Source organism: Crassostrea angulata, chromosome 1, assembly GCF_025612915.1.
Source record: "Crassostrea angulata isolate pt1a10 chromosome 1, ASM2561291v2, whole genome shotgun sequence".
NCBI classification, from domain to species: domain Eukaryota; kingdom Metazoa; phylum Mollusca; class Bivalvia; order Ostreida; family Ostreidae; genus Magallana; species Magallana angulata.
The window spans coordinates 34,994,126-35,019,098 of NC_069111.1; the positions used below are offsets into that span (position 1 = coordinate 34,994,126).

At 30.9% G+C, this 24,973-nt stretch overlaps 1 protein-coding gene across 1 annotated transcript; it reads left to right on the top strand.

Annotated features, from left to right (window-relative positions):
- Positions 1 to 119: 119 nt before the first annotated feature.
- LOC128167871 (uncharacterized) lies at positions 120 to 24,498 on the top strand. Its single transcript, XM_052833861.1, has 31 exons — positions 120 to 1,272; positions 1,446 to 1,526; positions 2,981 to 3,211; positions 3,528 to 3,602; positions 4,271 to 4,354; positions 4,498 to 4,656; positions 6,684 to 6,838; positions 7,002 to 7,047; positions 7,218 to 7,445; positions 7,558 to 7,632; positions 8,483 to 8,551; positions 8,855 to 8,938; positions 9,037 to 9,173; positions 9,350 to 9,395; positions 12,988 to 13,221; positions 14,876 to 14,950; positions 15,131 to 15,187; positions 15,564 to 15,653; positions 16,383 to 16,501; positions 16,753 to 16,828; positions 19,778 to 20,008; positions 20,108 to 20,182; positions 20,430 to 20,501; positions 20,644 to 20,724; positions 20,858 to 20,961; positions 21,057 to 21,111; positions 21,239 to 21,475; positions 21,587 to 21,661; positions 21,850 to 21,960; positions 22,076 to 22,147; positions 22,368 to 24,498. The coding sequence occupies exons 2-31, from the start codon at positions 1,449 to 1,451 to the stop codon at positions 22,710 to 22,712; spliced, it is 3,576 nt and encodes a 1,191-aa protein (XP_052689821.1). The 5' UTR covers positions 120 to 1,272; positions 1,446 to 1,448; the 3' UTR covers positions 22,713 to 24,498.
- Positions 24,499 to 24,973: the final 475 nt, after the last annotated feature.

Here is a 24,973-nt window from a genome sequence, read left to right on the forward strand (position 1 = left end):
TACATTGATTTTGCAATAAACATGTTTCTTTCTAAATGAATTTAAACGCTATCCAGTTCATATGATCAGAGAGTCTAAAGCGCTGTTTTAAATTTTAGGAAAAGTGATCTGTTCCAGCGTAGTTAACAGATTTAGTATGGTGTCTTATCAGTTGTTTTACTTATCATTTATTTTTGGGCTGTCTGGACTAGAAATTAGGCTATTTAATTTGAAAATTACATTACATGTTATTGTATGTAACTTAAATATCAAGGTGATTGATATTTTTACATGGGTCAAATGGTCGCATTTGCAACTGTTTTCAACGATCACGCAATTATCTGCAGCCAGTTTAATATAAGTTTACCAATGTAATGTATTCAGTTAATCAATACAAAATGTACTGGGAAAGCAAAGGTTGAAAGCGTTGAAAGTTATTCAGTTACTTGAAGTAAGTGCTTGAAAACATTGAAATTATCGATTCCTACTCTTTGGTCGATAACATTTTTAATCGGACTGAATTATTCACAACAAGTATTCGTTCAAACCGTATTTGCACAAGAAAACTTTACAAATATTAATGATTAGGATACCCAAATAACTTTGCTCAATCATTGACCAGCAATTTAGAGTTAAGTTGTATATTGTGAAATTATTTAAATTCTCGGGTGCCAAATTATGTCAATTTTGTGTTTATTCGTGGGGATGTAGTTTCTTGGATATTTCGGTGTTCAGATTCAGTAAGTAATTAAAGAATGTAGTTTTGTTTCTGTCGAAGTGTAAATTCGTGGGGAACGGATACTCATAAAAATTGAGCCACCATGAATTTTAATGATTCCAAAGTATTTGTAATTTAAACACACGAGATGTAGTAAATTGATTTTGATTATAAATTTTGTCTTAGCTGCGTGGGGCAATTAAAATACCTTCTTAAAATGCACATATTGATTCGAGTTTTCGTGCAACATGATGCAATTTTAAACGTGTAATTGGATCTTATCAGTCGCCTACAGTTTTTACTATCTTTTTTATTAAAGATTTTAAAGAACTTATTCAATGTATGTCTCTATTGATTAGGTCGTGTGCGAATGTTGCCGAAATATAACGCTAACATAAGTTTTACCTGAGCAAAAACTCCATGATCTCTTTAAAGATCTTGTAAAGAATATTGGATTGTAAAATATAAATGTTCTGTAAAATGCATGTATAGATACGGCGATGCATATGACAAGAGTTTCCTGTAAATCGACTGTGAATAAAGTGTCTTGGTGTTTGTCATTTTAGCACAAAAAGGTAAGTATATGGTTAAAACTTTTAAGCTTCCATATTGTATTCGTAATTAATAAATTTGAAATCCAAACATTTATCTAAGAACATGCATTACTAATTATTTTTTAAGGTTAAATCTTGATAAGACGTTGACGAATTGTGTTTTAACGTTTCCACTGAATGATTTTGCGTTTCAGGAGATGCATTTCATAAAACGTCCCTGGGCACTTTGTAAACAATTGTCCACACTTATCGTATCCTGTACTCTGTTAATTCGGGTAAGCTTATTCTAATGTGCAGAGTTCATTTTGATTTCATTATCTAAAGCTGACATTAAATCATATATGCGCATTACTGTAGAATCATTTAAATTCGTGGGAGCAAATTTTCGTGGAATATGACTTTTTTGCTGATTCGTGGGAATGTAATTTCGTGGATGCGTCGGTTACTGTTTCGGCAACAAAGGTTACTCTACCTAAAATTGTTTTCGTTGAGGATTAACATTCGTGGGGTAGGGCTACCCACGAATACCACGAAAATTGAGCCACCACGAATTCTTATGATTCCACAGTATTCCACTTTTATCTCGAACTACCACCCTTATTAATTTTTTATTTCTTTTTTTTACGCTTATCACTACTCACTACACATCCTTGAAGAACAAAAGTGAGAAATCTATTCATGGTTAATTGGGGGAGGAGGGGGGGGGAGGGGCGCAAAGACCTGCACAGGTTTTTGTTGAATCTATGAATAGAAACCAAATTGTCATGGAGTTTTCTCTCGTTTGGGGGAGCATGTACATAATTGAAGTGAAAGTTAGAAAATGTACTGTAAAATGGACCCGCCCAAGGCCTTCCTCTGCACGGATTAGGGTTTTCATGATTTTGGATTTTTTCTTTGTTAATCAAGTTTTCAATTGCTGTGTCAAGATATCTATGGATTTGTCTGACCCCCACTCACAAAAAAATGCAACGCGCCTGATGGTTTGCCGCATTATGTATTTTATTCACCCAATCATGTTACATTTGACGAACAAAATGTAGAAACAAGTTGTGAAAAAACGTTTACGAGAATCAATACACTGATAACACTGATAAGGATATCCAATGAAAGTTTAAGTAAAAAGACTGAAATACAGAAACATACTTTTTAAAAATCCCGATTATCGAGAACGTTTTTCTGTGTTGTGTAGTGCTTTCATAATTAGCACATACACAAACCATATTCTAAAGTAGATCGCGCGGTAACAGCATGGACTTAAAACGGAACTTTTTTAACTGAGAAAACAACGATTTTACATGCAAGTTTTTTGATTGGTCACTAAAATTACTATATTGAAAATGCACGGGTCTACAATAAGTACATGTTGCAGCAGACGTTATGCACTCAGTATAAACAACACGCATGTTCCGTCGATGAGCATGCAATGTATTATATTAGCAGTGCTATATGTACAAGATAATTTGGATATCTTTATTATTTTTTTTATAAAAAAATATACATGTATTTACAAGGCATCGTTTGGAAAGCTACGGACCAGAACTTTCTTACTCGATCCGTAAAAACACCCTAGTAGCTGTTGAAAAGCGATCGAAAATAGCAATCAAATCCTTTTATGAGTTAATGCCAGCTTTAGACTTATTTAACCGTCATATTATGTGTGCATCGTGACGATAACTAGTCTGTTTCCAAATATACATGCTTAGTGTTTACTTTTTCTATTTTTTTTAAGGTTTTGTCAATTGGTTACGTCATCAGTGGTTTCTTGATAAAGTTTCAAGATGATCTACTACAGAGCAATGTTGTACCAACACTAAATCTGTGCAACATAGGAATCTTTCCGCTGGGGTCTTTTATCAATGCGGTCATATTCGCTCCGACACCTGCGTTGATAGTCAATGTGTTAAATTCTGCGATCACATACATCGGCATTTACAAGAGAAAGAATCGCTACTTACAGATAGTTAGCATTATTTATTAAGAATATTTTATTAAATATCCCTCTTTCTTTCTCTCTCTCTTTCTATCTTATTCTCGTTTTCTCTCTGTGAAGTGTTTTCATTAAAAGTAAAAAAAAAAGTATATATTTTTAGAAAAAAATTCGTTTATTTAATTTTTATGTGCAACATGCCGACTCTGATTATAAACTGCCTTTATTTTCTTTGGTATAGTTAATATTAGTGCTAGTTTTTGGTTTGTTTGTTTACAGGCTGCAGAAAAAATGACAAATGCAATGTTTGTGTCGTTTGCCATTTATATTTCTCGTAATGTTGTTGTAGAGTACAGTCATAAGCCTTTTGGTTTTGATATGGTATGCAATTTTGATTGGGCTCTGGTCATGGCTGATTAGTGAGGTAGGTTATTACTATCTAAATATATCACATATAAAGAAAAACATTTCTTACATATCGTTTCACATCATGAATATATGTCTGATATAGTAGAGCTATCAATGAATAGCAAACGTTAATCAAAGTGCTGCAACTGAATGCTAAACGAAGTATAAAAATCCCTTAAATTGTTTTCTCTTAAATTGTTTTATTTAAATCATGCTAAAATTTGATTGACTGATTTGATTGATGACCCCCCTCCCCCCAACATATTTATCTTACTTTATTACATTCGTGCTAAACAATCGTAATTAATAATTTTAATTAAAAATTGTTTAATCTAAATATATTTTCTTAATCATTTCAGTTATAGAAAGATTTCAAAATAATTCTGCTTGATTGTAACGATAGAATTTATCTATTGCCATTGCTAAAAAATTATGCAGGTGTAATTCGAAACAAAACAGTATTACAAACTATGATAAATTATTGAAAAACTAGCTTAAATATAAAATCACTTAACTGGTCAACGCACATTTAAACGTTTTTATAAACCAACGCGTACGCTTTGTTTGCTTTTGCAAGTGCTGTATAATTTACGAGAGCAGTGTCCTCATTCATATCCGTTTGATTTTTTTAATGTTAAGAATGCTAAGTGAATCAAAGGAAATTGTCTTTATTGCCCCTTTAAGGTCCAGGCATATAATGACATCAAGGCGTGTTTTGCATCAAAGTGGAAACAAAATATGTACGTGTATCCTTGGCAAGAGATACCGGTAGGTATTATTTATTTTTGAAAATGTTGTTAACTATTGATAAATGTACCAGGATATTAGAGTTAAAATATAGTTTTGTGTCCTTATTGATGCTGTCAAATCGAACTTTATAATAATACAAAAACAGTTTTATCAATTTTCAGATTGTTAGAGTTTGGGAGTGCTGCGGGATAGATGGATCAACAACTCCTGATCCTTATTACTGTCCCTTTTCTGGTGGTTGTTTTGATATTTTTTCGAACAAGATTAATACGTATGGAAGCTCCTACATCGCATTGCTTGTTGTAAACTGTGCTTCAGAGGTAAAAAAAAAAGTAAAGTTGATGATAACAAATCAGTGTTTTAATTTACACGATCCATAGTGCGTACATGTACAAAAAGAATAAAATAAACCGTTTAATAACTTACCTTTATTATACTTTCATGTTAAATACTGAAATCTGATTGGTTTAGACGCAGTTGATAATCTGTTGTCAGCGTTAGCAACACACTTAGCAACGGGTAACACAACGAATTGTTACATGCGCGTAAATTATGCGCGTACAGTTCGCCGTAGAATTCACGTCATTTCTATATAAAAGCAATATAAAAATTCTCTAAAATTAAGACATTCAGTATAATAAAATAAATAGTGCCTGTTTAGGAGGATAACAGTTGAACTTGACACCCCTCGAAAACCATTGTCAACCTCTGCGTCGGTTGACAATGGTTTCCTCGGGGTGTCAATTTCAACTGTTACCCTCCCAAACAGGCACTATTTATATAAGATTAAATGGTCTGGAGGTATAGCGTCTGTCAGATTGCACTGCGCAGCTCCCAAGCATGTCTATGAAAAAAAACCCAAGAAAAACACGCTGATTATCATGTTCAACATATTCACATACCTTAGTAACCCATTTAGTATTAAATTGCATGCTCGTGTATTCAAAATATTAGCGATTTTGAACAAAGTCCAAATTCAATAATGAATTTAAACAAGAATATCCAAGATATTCTACTTTTAAATTACTTAAAGCAATATGAGCTGCAATTTTCATGATGAAATTTATTTTAACGAAAATGTTATTTTCTACTAAAATGACAAAAATATCATGGTTTTTAAATTTCTTTTCGCCAAATTTTTGTGAGAAGGGCAGTTAAAGAGCCTTAATTGGTGCGAAATTGAATTATCGTCGTCCTGTACAAAAATTGATTTTCTATATGTTCCTTAGAAGAGTTATCTTTTCTCTGACAAAAAGTAATGATTTTTTCCAACCTTATTTATCATAAAAGTTTAGGTTACATGCAGACTTAGCATACTAGCAGGTTTTTACAGCAAAATATAATTCTTAAAAATACAGCTCATATTGCAATAAATTTTTATTGTGCTTCGCCGATCGCTGTTAAAATCAAAGTTAAAATCACTGAATTAAACTTATTAAGAAAACTGGCGAGTATATTTCTACATGTCCCTAGCAAAAACTGCCACCAGTCTTGCGTCACTGGCAAACAGTGCACACATCCTTAAATAAAGTTTCCGCGAGTGCGATTAGAAATATGGCGAGGGTGTTGCATAACCATTCCGTCATTAGCAAAACAGAAAAGAAAAACACACTCATATACAATAAATAATTAAAGAGATTACGTGATAACTAACAAACAATAATCATGAAAGTAATATAATTATTGTAATAATATAAACAATATCTATTAGTGAAAAATTGTCAATTGAAGAATGGCCTATATTTTCGTGAAAAAGACTGAGGTGGCAGATAGCGTAGGAGTGTGTATACTTCACATTTATACTTCTTTGAAAAAGGGTGATTTTTAAAAATAAAATTGCGTAAGTTTCGTTTTCTTTCACGTGTAAAATATACATTGATATCTTAAACATATGTTATAATGTATCTGTTGTTGATGAATGGAACTATATTTTTCAGCGCAATTGTATAAAGAGCATCTGACTTTAATTAGTAATATATCTTGAATAGATAGTAAGCACTGATCGAATATAATATAAAAAGCTTGTAACGTCACGATTTTAAAACAAAAACTGTAGAGAACGTAAATAACTGATTTAACTTTGTCCTTAATAAAATGTTTTTTAACGTTTTATTCTATACTACAAATCAAATAATAATATTTTCATGTGTCCGATATGTGTAGTAAAAATATCGCATTAAGTATCTATTAGAATTTGAAGAAAAAACGCTTTGTTTTGTCAAAAATTGGAACATTGTGCATACAATTTATGCAGACAACTTTAGTTTACCAGAATGTCAGTTGTGTTCTGTATAAAAAAATAAACATAAGTTTTGATAAAAAATTACGATTTAAGCATATTTTGTAGATGGTTATGTTAGCAGGAATTAGTTATCTCCATGGCTTCCACGCACTACTCTTTAAAACAACATCAACAAAATATATCATTTCAAGGGAAATACATAAATTGAGATACGGAGTGATTGTTTCCATGTGCTCGTCTCTGAAAGAAAACTGGAAAAGGTACATTTACGTATTATATAGATATTAATGCAAATTGTACAGTAGAATATATTCTCAAAACTTAAACTTTTATTATATCATGTCACTTAACAAAGACAGAAACTTGTGTTGTATTGTTATTGTATCATTTTTATATCATTTGTTATTAAATATTTCATTTCAGAAGCAAGCTTTCATCATTTTTTCGATATTTGTCATTGATATCTTTAGTAAGTATCTTTTGTTGTCCTTAGCGACCATGCATCAGCATATGGCAATGAAAATTGATATATTTAAATACACAAAAATAATTAAATAATAATATCGTATTTTAGAAAACGTTAGACCACGTGTGCAAAAGGAAAAATGCAGCATGTCAAAATATCATTGTTGATTTTAGGTAATAGATTGCACAATGATTCTAGCCATATTGCTTATGAGATACAACTATTACGACATAACGCTAACTGGTGGATTCTATCAAATCAGTGGAGGAAACGATATGAACATGGGTTACACAAAAGATGCCTTGTTGATAACATCTATATGTGTTCTTTTATGGTCTGTATTAGCAAAAGCTCTATCTCTAGGTGGAGTGCTTTTAAAGAAAAGATGGTTATTTGTTTTGGTAAGTAAAATAAAAAAAAAATCTCTTAAATGTCAAAAGAATCTCTTTCGATTCTTGTACTATTTTTTGATAGAGCTGGAATCTAATTGTTAACAATCTAACATTTTTGTAGTATATCATAACTGAAATCATAGCGTTTATGGTGGAATGCATAATTTTATTATTTGCCGGTCTCCTAATAAGGGCAGTAAGTTTTTCTTTTTTTCTCGTTTTGGATTTCGTCAAATGTTATCTACACTCTTGAAAGATACATATACATATACATATATATATATATATATATATATATATATATATATATATATATATATATATATATATATATATATATATATATTGTATATATATATATATTACATACTTAGTAATAAATACAGGTTTTTGGCATATGTGATACAGATGACATCACAAAATCCGTATCGGCCTCCGGGGCTGATACAGGTTATCAGCCCTCCAGGGCTGATACGGATCCGTTTCACACCCCTTGCGGAACTCCTCTGCCTTTTTTCGGCATTTTTGAATTGCATGTTTACAGACGAAAAATAAAATATTTTCAGTTACAATCGACATTTTTAAGTGCAGTTGAAAACTTCAAATGCTAGCAAATGTTTTAAACCAGTCAACTTTTAAAACCTGATGAAATTCCGTTCTGTAGCTTCATGTTTGTTAAAACAAGAAGAACTCATATTTTCATTAAATACATGTACATGTGCAGACTTTTTCTCAAATAGGTTAAATATTCAATTTGTTCGAGTTGATTTTTTTTTTAAATTTATTATTAAGTATGTAATAAATATAATAATAGATACCCTTTTCCATATCACAGCTTGTATCAGCCCTCGACCAATATCATCCCTTGGGCCTTCGGCCCTCGGGCTGATATTGGAGTCTCGGGCTGATACAAGCTGTGATATGGAAAAGGGTATGTATTACTCTCTCTCTCTCTCTCTCTCTCTCTCTCTATATATATATATAATGATAATGAAGTATTTCAACCATGTATTTTGTAATTTTTTTATTTCTATTTTCAATAAAAGATGTATTGCTGTTTTTGGAAAGATAGTTCCGTATGCAGCGAATATACCTATACAACCACAGTTTCTATGGTATAAATTATTTATGTCATACATGTATTCTCAAACAGCAAACGTGATCAAGAGTATTAATACTTTAGTTTAGGTATATCTTTTTCATTAAAATATCAAAGTAAAGTAACCTAATTAGACAAACGTGTTTCGAATAATTAAAACTACCTTTTTCAAACTTACAGCCATTTTTAAGCTTGTCAAATCAAATCTGGCTTTTGATCGTTAAATTATTGAATATGTTTATTTAAAAACTAGACTAAATTAGGTATTATGGGGTATACTTTTCTCAGAACGTAAGAAAATAATTATTTCGGTATTTAGATCAATGTGTGCGATTCCTGGGAATATAGTGCACTTTTCCTTTGGACATCTGTAGGAATTTTGATATTTCACATCGTTCTGAAGGCAAGTTTTCTAGACAACCTTGTTTTGTTATTTTATTATATATTTTCTAACATCACCACAGGAAAAAACAAAATAAGATCTCTTTTCTTTTATTGCAGGTCGTATTCATTGTCATATCAGACCGAATTTATAAAGGGTCCTTTTCACCAGATATAACAACAACCCAATCGGATTTAGCGCAAATAAAAAATGATTCTCTCGGATTTTTCGACGACATACTTCTGAAGACCAAAAAGTAATGCCTCAATAATAAAACCCTTGATTCACCAAATTGATATTTTATCTTTGGATAAGCCTATGATATTTTTTCTTTATATATATATATATATATATATATATATATATATATATATATATATATATATATATATATATATATATATATATATATATATATATATATGATTGTAGACATCCGGTGATATCATCTGTCATGGGTATCTCTATCAGCATATGTGTAAGTAATGTTTTCTTCTTATTATCACAAATAGTTAAACATGGATTTTTTAAAATTTATAGCTAGATTTCAACTTTAACCTATTGGTTTTTTTTTCATATTTTTTAATTTAAAATTTCGCTTCATGCATGGACCAATTCTGTTTGCTGAATATAAGGATATGTCACGGTTAATTCCAATTACATGTAGGGTGATTTTACAATGCATCAATTATAGTCAAAATGTAAATAAAACATGTTTTAAAGGTTACAGCGAGCAACCCTTACTTTAAATGGGCGTTTAAAAAATTTTGTGCCATTTGGCCCCTCGGTAGAATAACAAAAAATATTGTAAAGTATTCGAATTTTACACCTTTTTGCATACACGTAATCTTTGACATTGTACCTTTATGGAATACTATTTTTACCGAGCATAAGAAAATTCTACGCAAGATATAAAGCATAACATTTGTTAGTGGTACATGTACAGTGTTAACTTCAAATTCTTGATATTTTCGTTCTGCCCTCCTCCCCCTCTCCCGCCACTTTATAATGCGATCAAACTATATAAGAGCATATAGGTACATTTTCTTCCTCAACTACTTAAATACTAGTTATTGTGGGTTTTTAAAAAAAAAAATTTGATATTGTATCTTATTAAAAAAATTCCTATAGATGTGAAGAAAAAAAATGTACCCCAATGCGCTCATCTTCAAATTGAAAACATTCAAAAATTTAATTTGGCTTCCCCATCATAATTAAACAACTGTTGTTTACCTTTTAACCTTACTCACACTTGATTGATGAATACACTGGAAGGAAAAATGCTGTTACGTGACATGTTAAAGAGCTATAAATTCAATGTATTCACGTGCATATCACTCTATTTTACTTAAGACCACCCATTAATTTCATCTGTATTCAAAAATAACACATTGATACAAAGCAGGATAATTTTCCGCTGTATATTTTGCATATATTTTCTTAGGAATAACGATAATGCCTTTATTACCGTAACAGAAATGTGTCAGAACTATGGAAACCGGTTTAACGGTGTCGTTTTTATTTACTTGTGTCTAAAAATCTATCAAAATTGATGTAGATTGTATATTATTCATTGTTTAAAGAGGGGACCCAGAGAGTAGTTACAGCACATCATCCTTTAATTTTTTGTACAAGTATTTAACGTTTAGCGAGACATTTCTAATGATCACCCAAAATTTCAGCGTCAATCGCAGAATTATAAGCAAGATACAGAGATCACAATTCTGCTAGGTTTGAGTCACATAATTTTTAACTTGGTATTTTCTATTCAGTATTTAAAATGGAAACAAATAAAAATGGCCTCAGACCTGTGTACAAACATAGAATTGTGAGCAAAGCTCTGTATCTTGCTTATTATTCGAAGCTTAACACTCAAATATGGTTAGTAAATAGAAATGGAAAACAATTCAACATAAGAAACATGCACTATGACAAACAAATTAAGAGAACAATTTATTTTTCAAAATGAATCATATATATACCTACAAATTTCTGTCGGCGATATTCAACTCTATTTAAACTGAATAAACTCGAGAAAATGCTGAGCATCTCAACAAAAACGTTGCATTAATCAACCATTACCGAAAAGATCATTATAAATTACCGATATAATTAACTTTATTTTAGCTAGTTTTTTAATACATCAGACTTTTGCTTAATTTGCGCAGGTAAACTGCCAGCTGTCTGATTTACCGAAATCTCTGTTTGATTTGATATGTAAAAATTACAAAATGCAGGCAATAGTTCCCAGGTTACAAAGCATAAATAATGAAAACGAAACGATCATAAAAACAAGATAACACCACCGTCATATGTGAAAACTGTCAACGCATTGAAATAGTTAACCTCAATTTACTTCACAAAATCGGCATCAACGTATTTTGCATGTTCCAAAGATTCCCTTCACACGCAAACTGTTGCACAACAAAAAAATCATCTTTGTCAGATCGACCCGTTTATAATACGTCATGACTGCTTTAAACTAACATTGATTAATTATCGACGTAAATTGAAAAATCTCGATCTGCCCCGGCTTCTATTTTGGTCTAAAATAGCCATGGATTTGTTTGAATTCAATGGACACCAGTATCTCCTGTCAGTAAACTTTTATTCAAAATGGCCATAGATAGCGAAACTGGAACAGCCCAACTCCAGTTGTGTGATTCAACATCTGAAGAGCCTGTTCGCACGATACGGTATTCCTGATGAAGCCTTGTCTGATAATGGACCTCAGTTTGCTAGTGCTGAATTAAGGAAATTTGCCCAAGATTATGAATTTCGCCACTTGACGTCTAGTCCCCATTTTCCCCAATCCAAAGGACAAGTGGGACGAATGATTCAAACAATCAAACACTTACTCGAAAAAGCGAAGGGTCCTTACCTGGCAATCTTGGATTATAGTAACACACCTTTAGAAGAACTTGGATTATCGCCAGCTCAGTTATTTCTAGCGAGACGATTAAGGACAAAGTTACTTGTATCAGCAACACTTTTGAAACCACAAAACTCTGAATTAGTCAAAAAAAGCTTAAAGACTCGCCAGGCCAAGCAAAAGAGGAAATTTGATAAACATGTTCCAAAATCTGACCTGAAACCATTGATTCCCGGAAAAAGGTTATGATCAAACACAATGATCAGTGGATACATGGATCAGTTGCAGAGGAACATGAATTGCCACGCTCATATGTAGGTAAGGGAAACAATGGCAGGAAATATCGCAGAAATAGAAGGACTTAAGGCCAACAAACTCTAATCCTGCGGAAATGAGAGAAAAAGAAAACCTAGAAATCACACCATTCCTGAATCATACCGCCCAACATGGATCGATGGATCGTGTAGAAAGGAAACCCGAGAGGAAACCTACTATTGGTAACGCAGAGGAGATACAGGAGGTCGCGCCTCTAACTATTCAGAGTCCAGTGAAGACCAGATCGGGACGTCAAATCAAACTTCCATCAAAATTCCGTGATTAGTTGTGAAATCGGTGATAATGTGTGCAATATTTTATTTTTTTTATTTGAATTTATTAGTGAAAGATGTAGTGGCTCAGACAGAGCATCGATGCAACTTGTGTATTGATTCCTAAGGATTCAGAGATGGAACTTATGACAGCAGAACAATTTACAGAATAGTAAATTATCATTTTTTAGACTTTTAAAGTAAAATTCGAAATTCTTTTCGTTTAATATAATTGTATGTAGATTGGCTTAAACTAAATTCTTGAAAGAAAGGGAGATGTGACATATTTAAAGTACAAGTTAATTACATAATCATTGTCAACCAAATGTTTTATTATACGGTAACATGTACTATTATGTTTTTAAATGTTATTAAAGCGGAATAATAAACAGTCTACACACACATGCGTTGTATATGACAGGACGGAGGTGAAGCTCCAATAAGGTGAATTTCTCTGTGTTTTATTAATACCTTTATTATTCTCTATGGGCAGATATATGTCAATTTGAGAGTTATTGCAATGTTTGTGCTTATTAAATGTATATATCTATGCAATATGTATCTTTCCGTTCCTTTCAAACTGTCGTTAAATAACGTTGAATATTTTTTAGATTGTTGATTGCCTCTTCTTTTGCGGACTTCTCGTTGTACGATATGGTCACACAACTGGTCACTCATTTTATATATCAGACGTTCTAAATGAAATACCACTTGGATCTCTGCGCATGTCAAGCCATCGGGACAATGCAATCATAATATGTCTAGTTTCTGTTTTATTCTCATTTTCTTTACAACTTGGAAAATTTGCTTCCATCACATGGCAGTCACCTAAATGGACATTACTTGTGAGTAAAAGATTTTAATTCCAGATGATAATAAAAATAATTTTGCTATAAATAATGATTTTTTTTGTGTAATGTGTATTCCAACTGCTCGCCTAAACTAAGGATCATATGATATTTTAGGTCAAATAAGTCAACCAAAAGATATATTGTTATATGGTTATATCTGCATTAATATGCATACATTATCCTTTTGTGATATCGTCAATATTGCGATGTAAACGATATCAATACTATATCGAGTTAACATCGTACGTATCAAATAAGTAATTAATAATCATTTTTAAACACCGCCGACATCGGTGTGTCAAATATGTTGACACAGTATTGACTTTTGTTTCTTCACACTGTTCATTTTTTTTTACGTTAACTTCATAGCATTGTATATAAATTCTGCGATGTCGATGATATTAAACCCATATTGCGATAACGTTGTTTAGATTGCCGATATTTTGTTACTTAACATCGTCGATATTGTAGATATCGACGATGTTGAACCAATAATGAGTTTGCATTTTTGACATTTGTCTTTCTTTTTTCGACGTTAAAATGTTCAATATTGTAGACATTGCATTGTCAACAATATCAATACATTATGGAGTTTATTTTAAAGGTGAATACTTCTTCCATTTTTTTCATTTTGCTAAGGAACACATCACAATATTTACAATAAAAAATCATATTGCTATATATATTCATATAAATAAAAATAAATGTTGTATTTTTACATATTTTAACAACGTTTGGTTCACATTTTGAAATCAAAAAACTTATCATATTCAATTAACTTATCATTTTCTTCAGTAGTTATATATAAAATACATTTTTCATTTAAAAAATTGTTAATAACAGTCGATAATGTTTTATCACTATTATGTCATCTGGTGTTTTTTTTTTCTTGTTTCTTACAATTCTTTTGTTATTGTATATTTCTGCAATTTAGAATATGAAAAAATGCTCTTTTAAGACGACACATATTAATGTTTCTAGTAAACATAAAAAACCATGACGGTGAAGGAGGTAATGATGATGTAGACACAATGTAGACTCAAAGGCGAAAACTTTGCTATGTCGACGTTGTCAAATCCGTGTCCGTCAACGTTGCAATGACAACTATGTAATCAAGATAGAGGCGATATGAATCAGAAACGATGTAAACATAATTTTGGTTAATTTTGCGCGGTCGACAATATCATGTAGCCTCCATCTCGACCAACATTTCGATATCGAAGATGTAAACCGAATAGAGAAATGTAAAATGTTGACATTACGTACACACGATGTTGGCCAACATTGCGTTGTCAGCGATGTTATTGAAAACTCGTGCATCGGACATATTGTCTGTTGTCATTATTAGTTATCCTCTGATGTGTCTAAACAGTTGAACAATTCCAACCTTTTTTTTACCACGTCGGTCTTGACAACTTTTGCATCTAAATACATGTACTTACTTAAAATTGATTTTTGATTAAACTATAATTCTCGATGGACGTGGAATTTTTAGCATATATCTTTCCTTGAAGATATAAATGATGGTAATTCAGAAGAAACATTTACACAGGCTTTTTTCCAGAATATAATTTCTACTTAATTTTTTAATTAAGACTACATGGAACATTTGCATTTATGATTACAATATCATCGGGTTTTTTTGTAGATACTTTGGTTGGAACTTTTTGTGATAATTCTCCAGTTTGTTAGCCTTACATTGGTTTCTCTCTTATTAAGACTGGTAATTATCATTTAGAATGATTTTTAATGGTTTAATATTTTTGGTTGTCTTACTTTTGTGTATAAACAACCTACTTATTTGATTTTGGTATTATTTGAAAACTTTAATATTTCATGCTTATTTTCGATAGTTATTTGATTGTTATATCCACTAAATATTTTTTTAAAATTATTTTTGTAGGTGTACTGCTGCTTATTCACGTCCAATTGGGTTTTCTCTTCCAATGATTTAAAAGTGGTATCTTTGTAATTTTTGCCTGAAGTAGGCCTATCTCTTTATTTCCCTGGATGTGTTTAAATTAAGTCATATATTTTAATTGACCGCTCTTTGATTCTTTTAGAAACACCTTAACACAGCACAATAAAGAAATTAAGTACCTAGGATATGTTTATATACGATTTTCAGCACACTGATGTTATGATAGAATAAACTTCATTTACATGGGGTACATGATAATCAGTGTTTGCTATCAAAATTAAGGAGCATCATATCTCATTGTCTCTACAATGTGTATAAAAAATTTACTAGAAAAATGAAAAAGTTGTACATAAATGTACACTATTTTTTACATATTTTTTTTATTCTTTTCTATATAAAAAAATTTAATTTACAGCTGTGTTCAAACGATCAGAAAATATGGGAACGTGTTATGCTACAGTCATGGCTGATGTTTGCATTTGGTGTTACGTGTGAAGTTCTTCAGGTAGGACTTTGCATTAGTAAAGTTCTTTGGTACGGACTGCTTGTTGTTAAGTTTATATGCCAACTTAATAGGAGCGAGATTCGTTCCTTCAACCAATGTTTGTATCTTTAAAAATTGTATTTGATGCCTAAGAATATCTATTGTTAGTACAGTATGTAAATCGCATATAAGAAAACAAAATTTAACTTTGAAAAAGTTAAAAAATTAACTTTATCGATACTTTTTACAACTTAAATACGATAAAGCAAAACTACTTCCAATTTTAAAAATCATCACAACTTTTAGGCTATCTTTCTTTCTATAAAGTATGACATAAATAGATCTATGTTAGTTAACATTTGATAGTTCTTGTTGATATCGATAAAGTCTGTATGTATATAGCAATAAAATATTCCAGAACACAAAATAAACTTTTCCAAGCTTTTCAAAGCAGCCTTGTAAAGAGATCGTTTAAAACAAGAACCGTAGTTTGGAAAATGTGTAAAATGGTATTAACAGTCAAATCAACTCAGAAAACAATGTTAAACTTGTTATTGCTAGTACAAAGTTAAACTACTATCAAAAGGATAATTCAAATCATTAAAGATTTACTTAATCCTATCAGTTATACGATACACCAATCGTTGAAATGCTGATTTGTTCTGAAATAATGCATGTTAATTGTTGTATTCAATTTACACTAAAACTACAAAGAAGGCAAATAAGCAAAATACTTTTTTTTTTTTACAGATAATTTCGATTATATTCGGATACAGATACTTCAAGAAATCTGCTGATGGTTATTTGGGAATTTTCAAAGGTGTCGTAGAGCTCTTCAGAAGTATGTTTTATACAGTATCACACAACAGGTGAAAAATCCGGTTTCTGAAATCTTTGCATTAACATTTCATGTTTGATTTGAAATGGATTAAAAATGTAATTGTTTTTATTCAGCAATTTTATGCATTATATGATCGCTTATTTTAATATATGATAATTTTTAATGTTTTAAGATTAAAAATGGCGTTTACTATTTTTGTTAAATTCCAATTCGTTTATACTAGAATGCAATTGCGTTGAGAGAAAATTAATTGATACTAGTATATAAAATATTTTGTAGATATATTAACGAGAAGAGAATGCCAAACTACAATAAAACATATGGAATGTATTGCATCATTTCAGCTATCTCTTTGGTAATAAATCAATATTTTCTTAAACACTTATGTTAGTGCATATACAGATGGAAGGACATTCAACAAACACAAAGTATCATCACAATAAATAACACTTCATAAAGACAAATAAAAAACGTTATTGCAATGTGAGGCAAAAAATCAGCCGGTAATTCTAAGTAACCTTGACGCAAGGTTGAATTAAAGATGCTCATATTTAAATTCCACGTTAAGAGAGATGCAAACCGTTCAAAAACTGTAAAATAAAATAGAATTAATGGTTTGAAGTTATTGTTATCAGCAATAACTATGTGGTGATTTGAAGAGTCGAATTGCATTTCCTATTTCAAAATTGTAACAGTTTATATTACCAAAATAAACAAACAATAAATGCCAATAATAGATAAAGAATGGTAAGAGTACAGATAGATATGTAGCGTTTGCTGGACATCGCTCATAAATAGGCACTGTCCGCCATATTTCTCTTTCAGCACTGCTCTCCCTACAATCCCTTTATACGCCACAGACCTCTTAACAGTTCTAGGTATTTTGCTGTAGAGATCTCACCTCTTGCTTCGCCGTGTTACTCGTCGCGATGAAATAATTAAGTTTTACGCACTTTTTTCAAACCAGGAGAGTACTAACAGCATATGAACTGGTCAATGCATTATTTACAAACATAATATGCACATAAAATAAGAATTAAATACAGACAAGTAAAAAACTGTCAATTTTAGAGCAAACCGGGTTTTCTTTTTAATTATGTGAACTGTATCCATAATCAATGTCAACCCTGAATTGATAAACACTACCTACCATATCCAGTGAAATGGAGTACCCTATATGCAATATTTTGCCAAAAATGTTCAAAAGCTGGTATTTTTTACATACATTATTAGAAGTCAAAATCTTAGTAATATGCACACCTCTAATATATGTACCATTGATCTGCAAAAGAACAACTTTCTATCATGAAAAATGTAGGAGGAGTTATCCGTACAATGAGGTTACTCTATATGCAATATTTTGCTAAAAAAATGACTTAGTTCAAAAGCTGGTATTTTTGTCGTAAACTTTCAGAAATTAAAATCGTAGCAATATGCACACCTCTGATATATGTACAATTGATCTGCAAAAGAACAAAAATGTAAATTCTTTTTTGTGAAATTGATAACATGTACAGATCTGCAAACAGTTTAGAAAACGAAGCATTTTCTTTTCTTTCCACTCCCATCGTATATGACCTTAAACATCACATGTATAACCAGGTTTTGAATTACTTGTTTACTAGTGGGTGACTCTTTATTCGGTATACATATATTTTCATCATTTATTATAAAATGAATTTTTTTTCTCCCGATGAAGGGTATTGTCTTGCCTTCCTAGAACAAAAATTAAAAAAACAAGGTTATTCTGCATGGACGGTTTATTAAAACTAATGAATAAAAATAAAATGAAGTGATTCTCTTATGTCATTTTATCAGTTCAAGTTCAAATGTATTTAGAACACTGAAATATATTATTAGAGGTCGCTTAATCAAAGTGTACACCGAATCATAGGGGATCACCTCCCGATTGTACCCTCAGAATATACAATAAATTGCGTCTTATGATGAAGCAGACGACCATTAGTCCCTGCAACTAGTGTTTAAATTTTGTTTATTAAAAAAAAATTATAAGATTTATAGGGAAGTATAAGGCCAAAGAAAAAAAAATATTTCTGTTTCCTGTCATCTGACCAAAAAAATAAGGTAAGTAGGTAGGGAAAAATTATTTTTAAAATTATTTTAAATTTTTGTTTAATTATTTTCAAAAAATATTCTATTTTTAAAATCTTAGAGCTTGTGTGTAATAATGAGAAAGAAGTATATTCACAGTGTACGGTATGTTACATGACTTAAAATTTCCGAAGGTTTTTTTTTATTATTTGCATGTAATGTATAGAAAACAACAGGCAAAAAAAAGAAAAAAAGATTTTTTTAAATAAAAAATAAAAACTAATATTATTTGCAAAATTCAATCTACATGTGTATGAATGTATTTTTTCTGGATAAATATTTCTGTATTGTATGAGCTTAATGTCCATATTAATTATACCAGTCTCAGTACTGCCATGTATTAGGGGTATTTGTCCAACCTTTTGACCCACTTACATCCGTACGTTATGTAGAGGATCTGTTTAATTTTCAAGATAATATAGAAAGCAGTTTCATGATAATTTTAACATTTATTGCAGTTATTAACTTATAACAGGTTATCAAATAACTATTATATAAGGATTTGATTAAAGTAATAATCATCGTTTTTGTAATTTCCAATGCACAGTGTGTTGTTGCATCACCCGTATTTATAACCCATGAATATAAGATTGTCGCAAGTTATTAACCACAAGATTAATTTGTGCTAGAAAAATGTATGTATATTAGTTTGCTATAATTCCCTTGCCAATTTGAGGTTAATTTACACGATTGTGAACTCAGAAGACTGGGCACCTTTATTTCTCTTTCTGATGAAATTCTTGCGAGGTTACCGACACCACAATGACCACAAAAAATTTTTTAGGGTCGGAGGGTAGAAGATAGGGTCGGTCGGGCGAAAGTAAACAGGAACAATTTATTTTGGCCTAATCTTGTATGAATTTCTGAAACACACACAAATATAGCGATAATTTCATTGTGTTCCTTTATCTATAGCTTACATTTTTCAAGATCCAGAATATATCCTTGTATTCACAAATATTGAGATTCATTTTACGTCATTGATTATTTATCGCCTAACATGAACTGTAATAGTTACATGTCCATATAATCATTCTAACTATCAACACACACGTTTAACTACACACTCTAACAAAATTAATTGTTAATGTTTGCTATAAAAGAACTATTCCTATGAAGGAACGTGTGTAAATACACATTTTGCACAGATTAAGCCTAGCTTTTATTACAATCAGTAATTGGATTTTTGAAGGTTATAGAAATGGTGTTTATCGTTAGTCTATACGCATACTACTTTACGGAGGGGGATTCAAGTGTTTTACTTGATGGCCTTGGTCGCTTCTCACACCACTTATACAACATGGAATCATTATACAGAGCTGTCTCAATTACTATACTGGCCATCATTCCATTAGCTACAAGTCTCCGCATAGCTGCATTTGTATGGTTTTGGTTCCGGAAGTCAAAGATTTCTTTTTACACGGTAACGTATCACCCGGTATACTCATTTGTCTGTTTAAGGTATGAAAGATTAAAGCACCTTTATAAAAAAAAACTCAAAATCAAATTTGTTTCATTACAGATAATTATCTCTATTCCGGTTTGGACACTCGGAGAAGTTGTTTTTCTATGCTACACATCTTATATTTTAAGACTGGTATTTTTTTACTTATCATTTTATTAGATACAAATACTTTTTTAGTTAGGACATTTAGCATTTAGTTATTGTTAATTCACAAAATTTGTAGCATAAATCTTAAAAGTGTCTCTCGTGGATGTCATAAAGTAGTTTTTTAAACATCTTAAAATCTCTGAAGTTTTTGACCAATGATTTCTGTGGTTTTAGTTGAACTTTCTATATCACATTACTTGACAGGTGGTAGTAAATTAATTTCATATTTCAGGCATACGGATGCTATGATTCCGATTCCTTTAGTTTTACATCGTCTTATGAACAGACAACTAGTCGAAGCAATGTAATGTATAAATCTATTTGTGTTACAGATTTAAAATAATTATGAAAAGAAGGCAATATTTTATTTTTTTTTTTAGTTGATTTATGTTGTAACCTTTTTCACAAAATTACTTTTAAAAATGTACACGGGTTTTTTGTTGCAGATTTGTGACGGATTTGGTTCCAAACTATATGTCCAGCCTGGAATAATTGCTGCGTATCTTGTGATGCACATCCTTCTAGATGTAATAGCATAACAGAGGCCTTATGTATCGAATAAATCTTGCACCAACTCATCAGTAATCCATTTGACAATTAGTCTAAAATAGATAATGGCATATCTTTTTTATAAGTGTGCTTCTATTTGCATTATTATAGATTTGCCTACTAAATACGATGGATGCAATGCACCCTTACATCGTAAAATATGGCGACGGAAAACGATTTTCGGTTCTTTTATTTAACAAGGCAATCGTAGAGCTGTAAGTACATGCAATTTCATACCTTAATTTTTAAAAAAATTCTGTAATATCGATATCCTTTTAGCGTTCGATGTGTCTTCCCTTTTTCGTTGCAGGAAACAACAAAATATAATGCAAAGGGCTTTTTTTATAGTTCATGCTATATCGCTGGTATGTTTAATTCATGTCATCGTTTTTAATTTTACACATTTTTTTCATATACCCACATGACGAGTACTTTACAGAGCTTAGTACCTCTGTTTAACTTCTTTGTTGATTCTTTTACTTATGTTTATAGGTTCTTAACCTTACCTTTTGGATAGGACTTCTACTAATGGGACTTATCCCAGGGTATATTCCCAATGAATTTCTTGACATTATATCCAGGATCCCTATCTCGTTTGGGTCTACTGATTTGGAAAGTGCCGTTCTTGGAGTAATGTATTCATTAATAGCAGTTGTTCCCTTGTTTGAAGCAAGTCATGTGGTTGGATTAGTTGGCCTTTTTAAACAAAATAAAGTTATTTTATGGATTGTAAGTATTTAATTCATCTTATTACAGTAACAATTTTCGACTAAGTGTTTTAGCTGAAAGATTACAAACATGTATACTAAGGAATGTTTAAATTTAAATATCTTTTTGTAGTTTATCATAAGTGTTTTCGCCTTTTGCATCAGCGATTTGGTTTACTTGTTATTTGCTTCGGAAATTGCACATTTCGTAAGTGTTTTGTTTTTTTTTGCATTTTAACTTGTTAATTAAAATTAAATTAAAATTGAAAGTTTTTGAAACAATATTGGTTTTAGATTTTGCCCAAAAGTAGATATCATTTAAGGCACCATAGCGTCATTGTACCCAAGCTTCGTAATGAATTTGAATTTTAATTTTTTTATGTAACATTAATACAGAGGACTTGTGTCTGTAAAAAAGGAACTAATTGCATCGAATACAACTTATTGACAACAGAACAAAACAGTACCGGATACAATTTAACGCTAACAAAAAATGAACAGAACATAGTAAGAATATCAGCAATAACGTGTTTATTTGTATTTTTTGATTACTTTTGTTTCCATTATTTTCAATTTCAAAGACATTTCTTTTATAATATTTACATGTTTTGCATTATTTTAGGTTTGTGGTGATTTGTTTTTAAACTCTTCGAGTGTGCTACTTGCATATATCTTACTAACAGTTATCATACATGTAAGTTTACTTTATAAGAAAATTAAAATACTGACTTCTAAATTTGAGTTTGTTACTATCAATATGCACTTTAAAAAGAATATAATATCAAAATTTGTTTTGCGTGTTAAATGCATCAACAGATATACGACACAATTTGTAAATAATAGCAATATTAAGAAAAAAAATTGACTTCTTGTTTGTTTTTATTATTATATGATACAGAATAATGATTTTGAAGGTTGTAGTGGAATTTCTAGCCATTAAAATATTAAAAGGATTTGGTAAAACGAGAGTCGGAATTGATGACGAAAACATAAATCTTCACAGAGGAACAAATCCACAGCCATCTTTCAAAATAGAACAAAATAAAGTTTCAAATGAAACTACGGAGGAAAATTTGAGCAACCAGAGCATTACCAAAAACGAAAACATTGTCCCCGAGTCTGAAATTAATGTGCCTTCAAACATAAGTGCCGAAGAAAATTTGAACAATCAACAACACGAAGTAAACTCTGAAAACAAGAAAAAGAAGAAAAAGAGGAAGAAGAAGAAGAAAAAAATAGTAACTGAAGAAGAACTGTAACACAATAACTGTAACATTTGAGCGGTACTTTTGTTATTTACTAAATCTGGCACATAGACTCGTTTTTGAAACTGGGAGGGGGCAGACTTATCCCAAAAATTCTTGTGACAATAAAATTCAAAATCCTAAAAATCATCCCTGCCACCCCCCCCCCCTACATGTTACGTGCCTTTAAATGTATTTTTTTTTTACAGTGTTTTCTCTTTCACTTATGGCATGCAGTTTTTTGTGAGTGTGACGGTTATTGTTTAATTATTCATATATTGTAGTACAGTAAACATGTAGAAAACATGGACATTGTCAACGAAAAAGCTTTAAATGAATCTTAAATTACTTGACATTTACAATTGAATCTTCATATCTTGAGTGATACATCAAATCATACCGCAGTTTTTTACTGCTATTTCATATTTTCGTAGCATTTATTTTAAAAAGATTTCTTTGTTTTATGCCAGCTATACTATTTCCAGGTATTGCTTATTATAGTTTTAAATGCGTTTGATATTTAGCACCACAAATGTAATTATCTGTTCTAATAAATGAAGACATTTCACCAATTAACTACAAAACGTCTGTACCAGGGTAACTGCTTACACCTAAGGTATATCAACACGTGTTATATGATGTCCGTTTGCTACTAATGAATTTTACCAGATAAATAATTATTGAGAAAAAAATTAAAAACCAACTTTCATTTTCGATAAACAAGATCAAAATCGCAAATATGAGAGTAAGGTGATGGACACGTTTTGGCGGATCAAAGTCAGTGTGAGTTTGCATCAAAATAAATGCTTGCAATGAACTATAATTGAATGATTGCTTAAAGAGTGAATATATGTACTGAAACATAATTATTTAAGGTTTATGTAGAAATTAAGATTTGACAAATGTTGACAAAATAAAATGAGTGAATTCGTTTCTTAAATGCGATATTTTAGTTTTGATGGATAGACGCTAGCGAAATGCGACCTCTGGTGAGAAAACGGGATAAAAGTTTCCAGAACGGGGTAACCAAAAACGCGGGTTGACAGGACGAGTTTGTTATGCATCGCAGGCAGATACCTTGGATGAGCAATTTAAAAAATTTAATACATGTTTTAGACATATCGTCCTGTTCGAAGGATTTGGCGTACTGTTTATGCACAGCAGGGGATATTGAATTTGGTTGATGGGAATTTAAATTGATCAAACGTTTTGGTAAAGCTGTCAAATTACTCCGTTAACATCAGAAAAAATATTTTATTCAGAGCAGAATAAGGAAGATGAAAGGCACCTGCAAATCCTTTAGAAAATATAGCAGAACATGTTTAAAGAGAATTTCACTGAACTCGGTGCTCTTGCATGGCATTGATAGGACTACTTACAAACTGAAACGGGACAACTGGCATTTTTGTTGGATTCGATAACAAGGAAGGACGTTTATCCTTTATCATAAATTGATGAAGAGATAATTTATCGAGATCCAATTGCTTGGTACTTTAGATCTTGCCAGTGGTATCTGCTTAGTTGATATGAATAAGTCTGCAAAACAAAAGACAACAATTGAAAGGTCGACCATGATGTCGTTTTAATAAGCCGATTACATTTGATCGACTCATGAATTTTGTTATTTTTTTTTTAAAATGCCTAGACATAGAAATATTGGGATATTGTAAGAAGTTTTCATTTTAAAGCCAAATTTAGTGGTAATAAAAAAAACACACATTGGATTATGAATTACAAACTACATTTGCCTAAATTGTTTTTAGTATTCTTAATTTCATGTTTGTATTATTTGGAGGAAATGGTGGACCAAAAATTAAAATCTAGTTTGGTACTTTTTGTCTAGGTAATTGAATAAATGACAAAAACCGAATAAAATCGAATTCATAAATGTCTTTTGAGAAAAAGTTGTTTAATATAACTTAACAGTTCTAATATCATAGCTTTTGAAACTGGCTTTTAATTGATTATCAAATTAAAACTAAAACATTCTTGATAATAAGTTGACTTGGCATATATTGCCAATCTTTGGCATATATAATTTATATATTTTTTTAATTGTATATTTGCCTCTTACTTTTTCATATAATACCCATCGATTAATAATGAAACCATTCTAAATTTACGAGATGGCTTTGTCTTTCAATTAATACATTTTATGCTAGTGTTTCGAATGCATTCGAAACACCTCTTATACAAGTAAATTTAGTGTTCAAGGGTATCAGGGATTTTACATGGGCGAACAGTCTTCAATCGATTTATTTAAAGATCTATATTGC

Bases quoted from the DNA above. Each gene is read 5' to 3' on its own strand.
- LOC128167871 (XM_052833861.1), top strand. From the start codon at position 1,449: ATGCATTTCATAAAACGTCCCTGGGCACTTTGTAAACAATTGTCCACA. The intron at 3,212-3,527 runs GTTAGCATTATT...ATGTTGTTGTAG, and splicing joins AGAATCGCTACTTACAGATA to AGTACAGTCATAAGCCTTTT. The intron at 4,355-4,497 runs GTAGGTATTATT...ATCAATTTTCAG, and splicing joins ATCCTTGGCAAGAGATACCG to ATTGTTAGAGTTTGGGAGTG.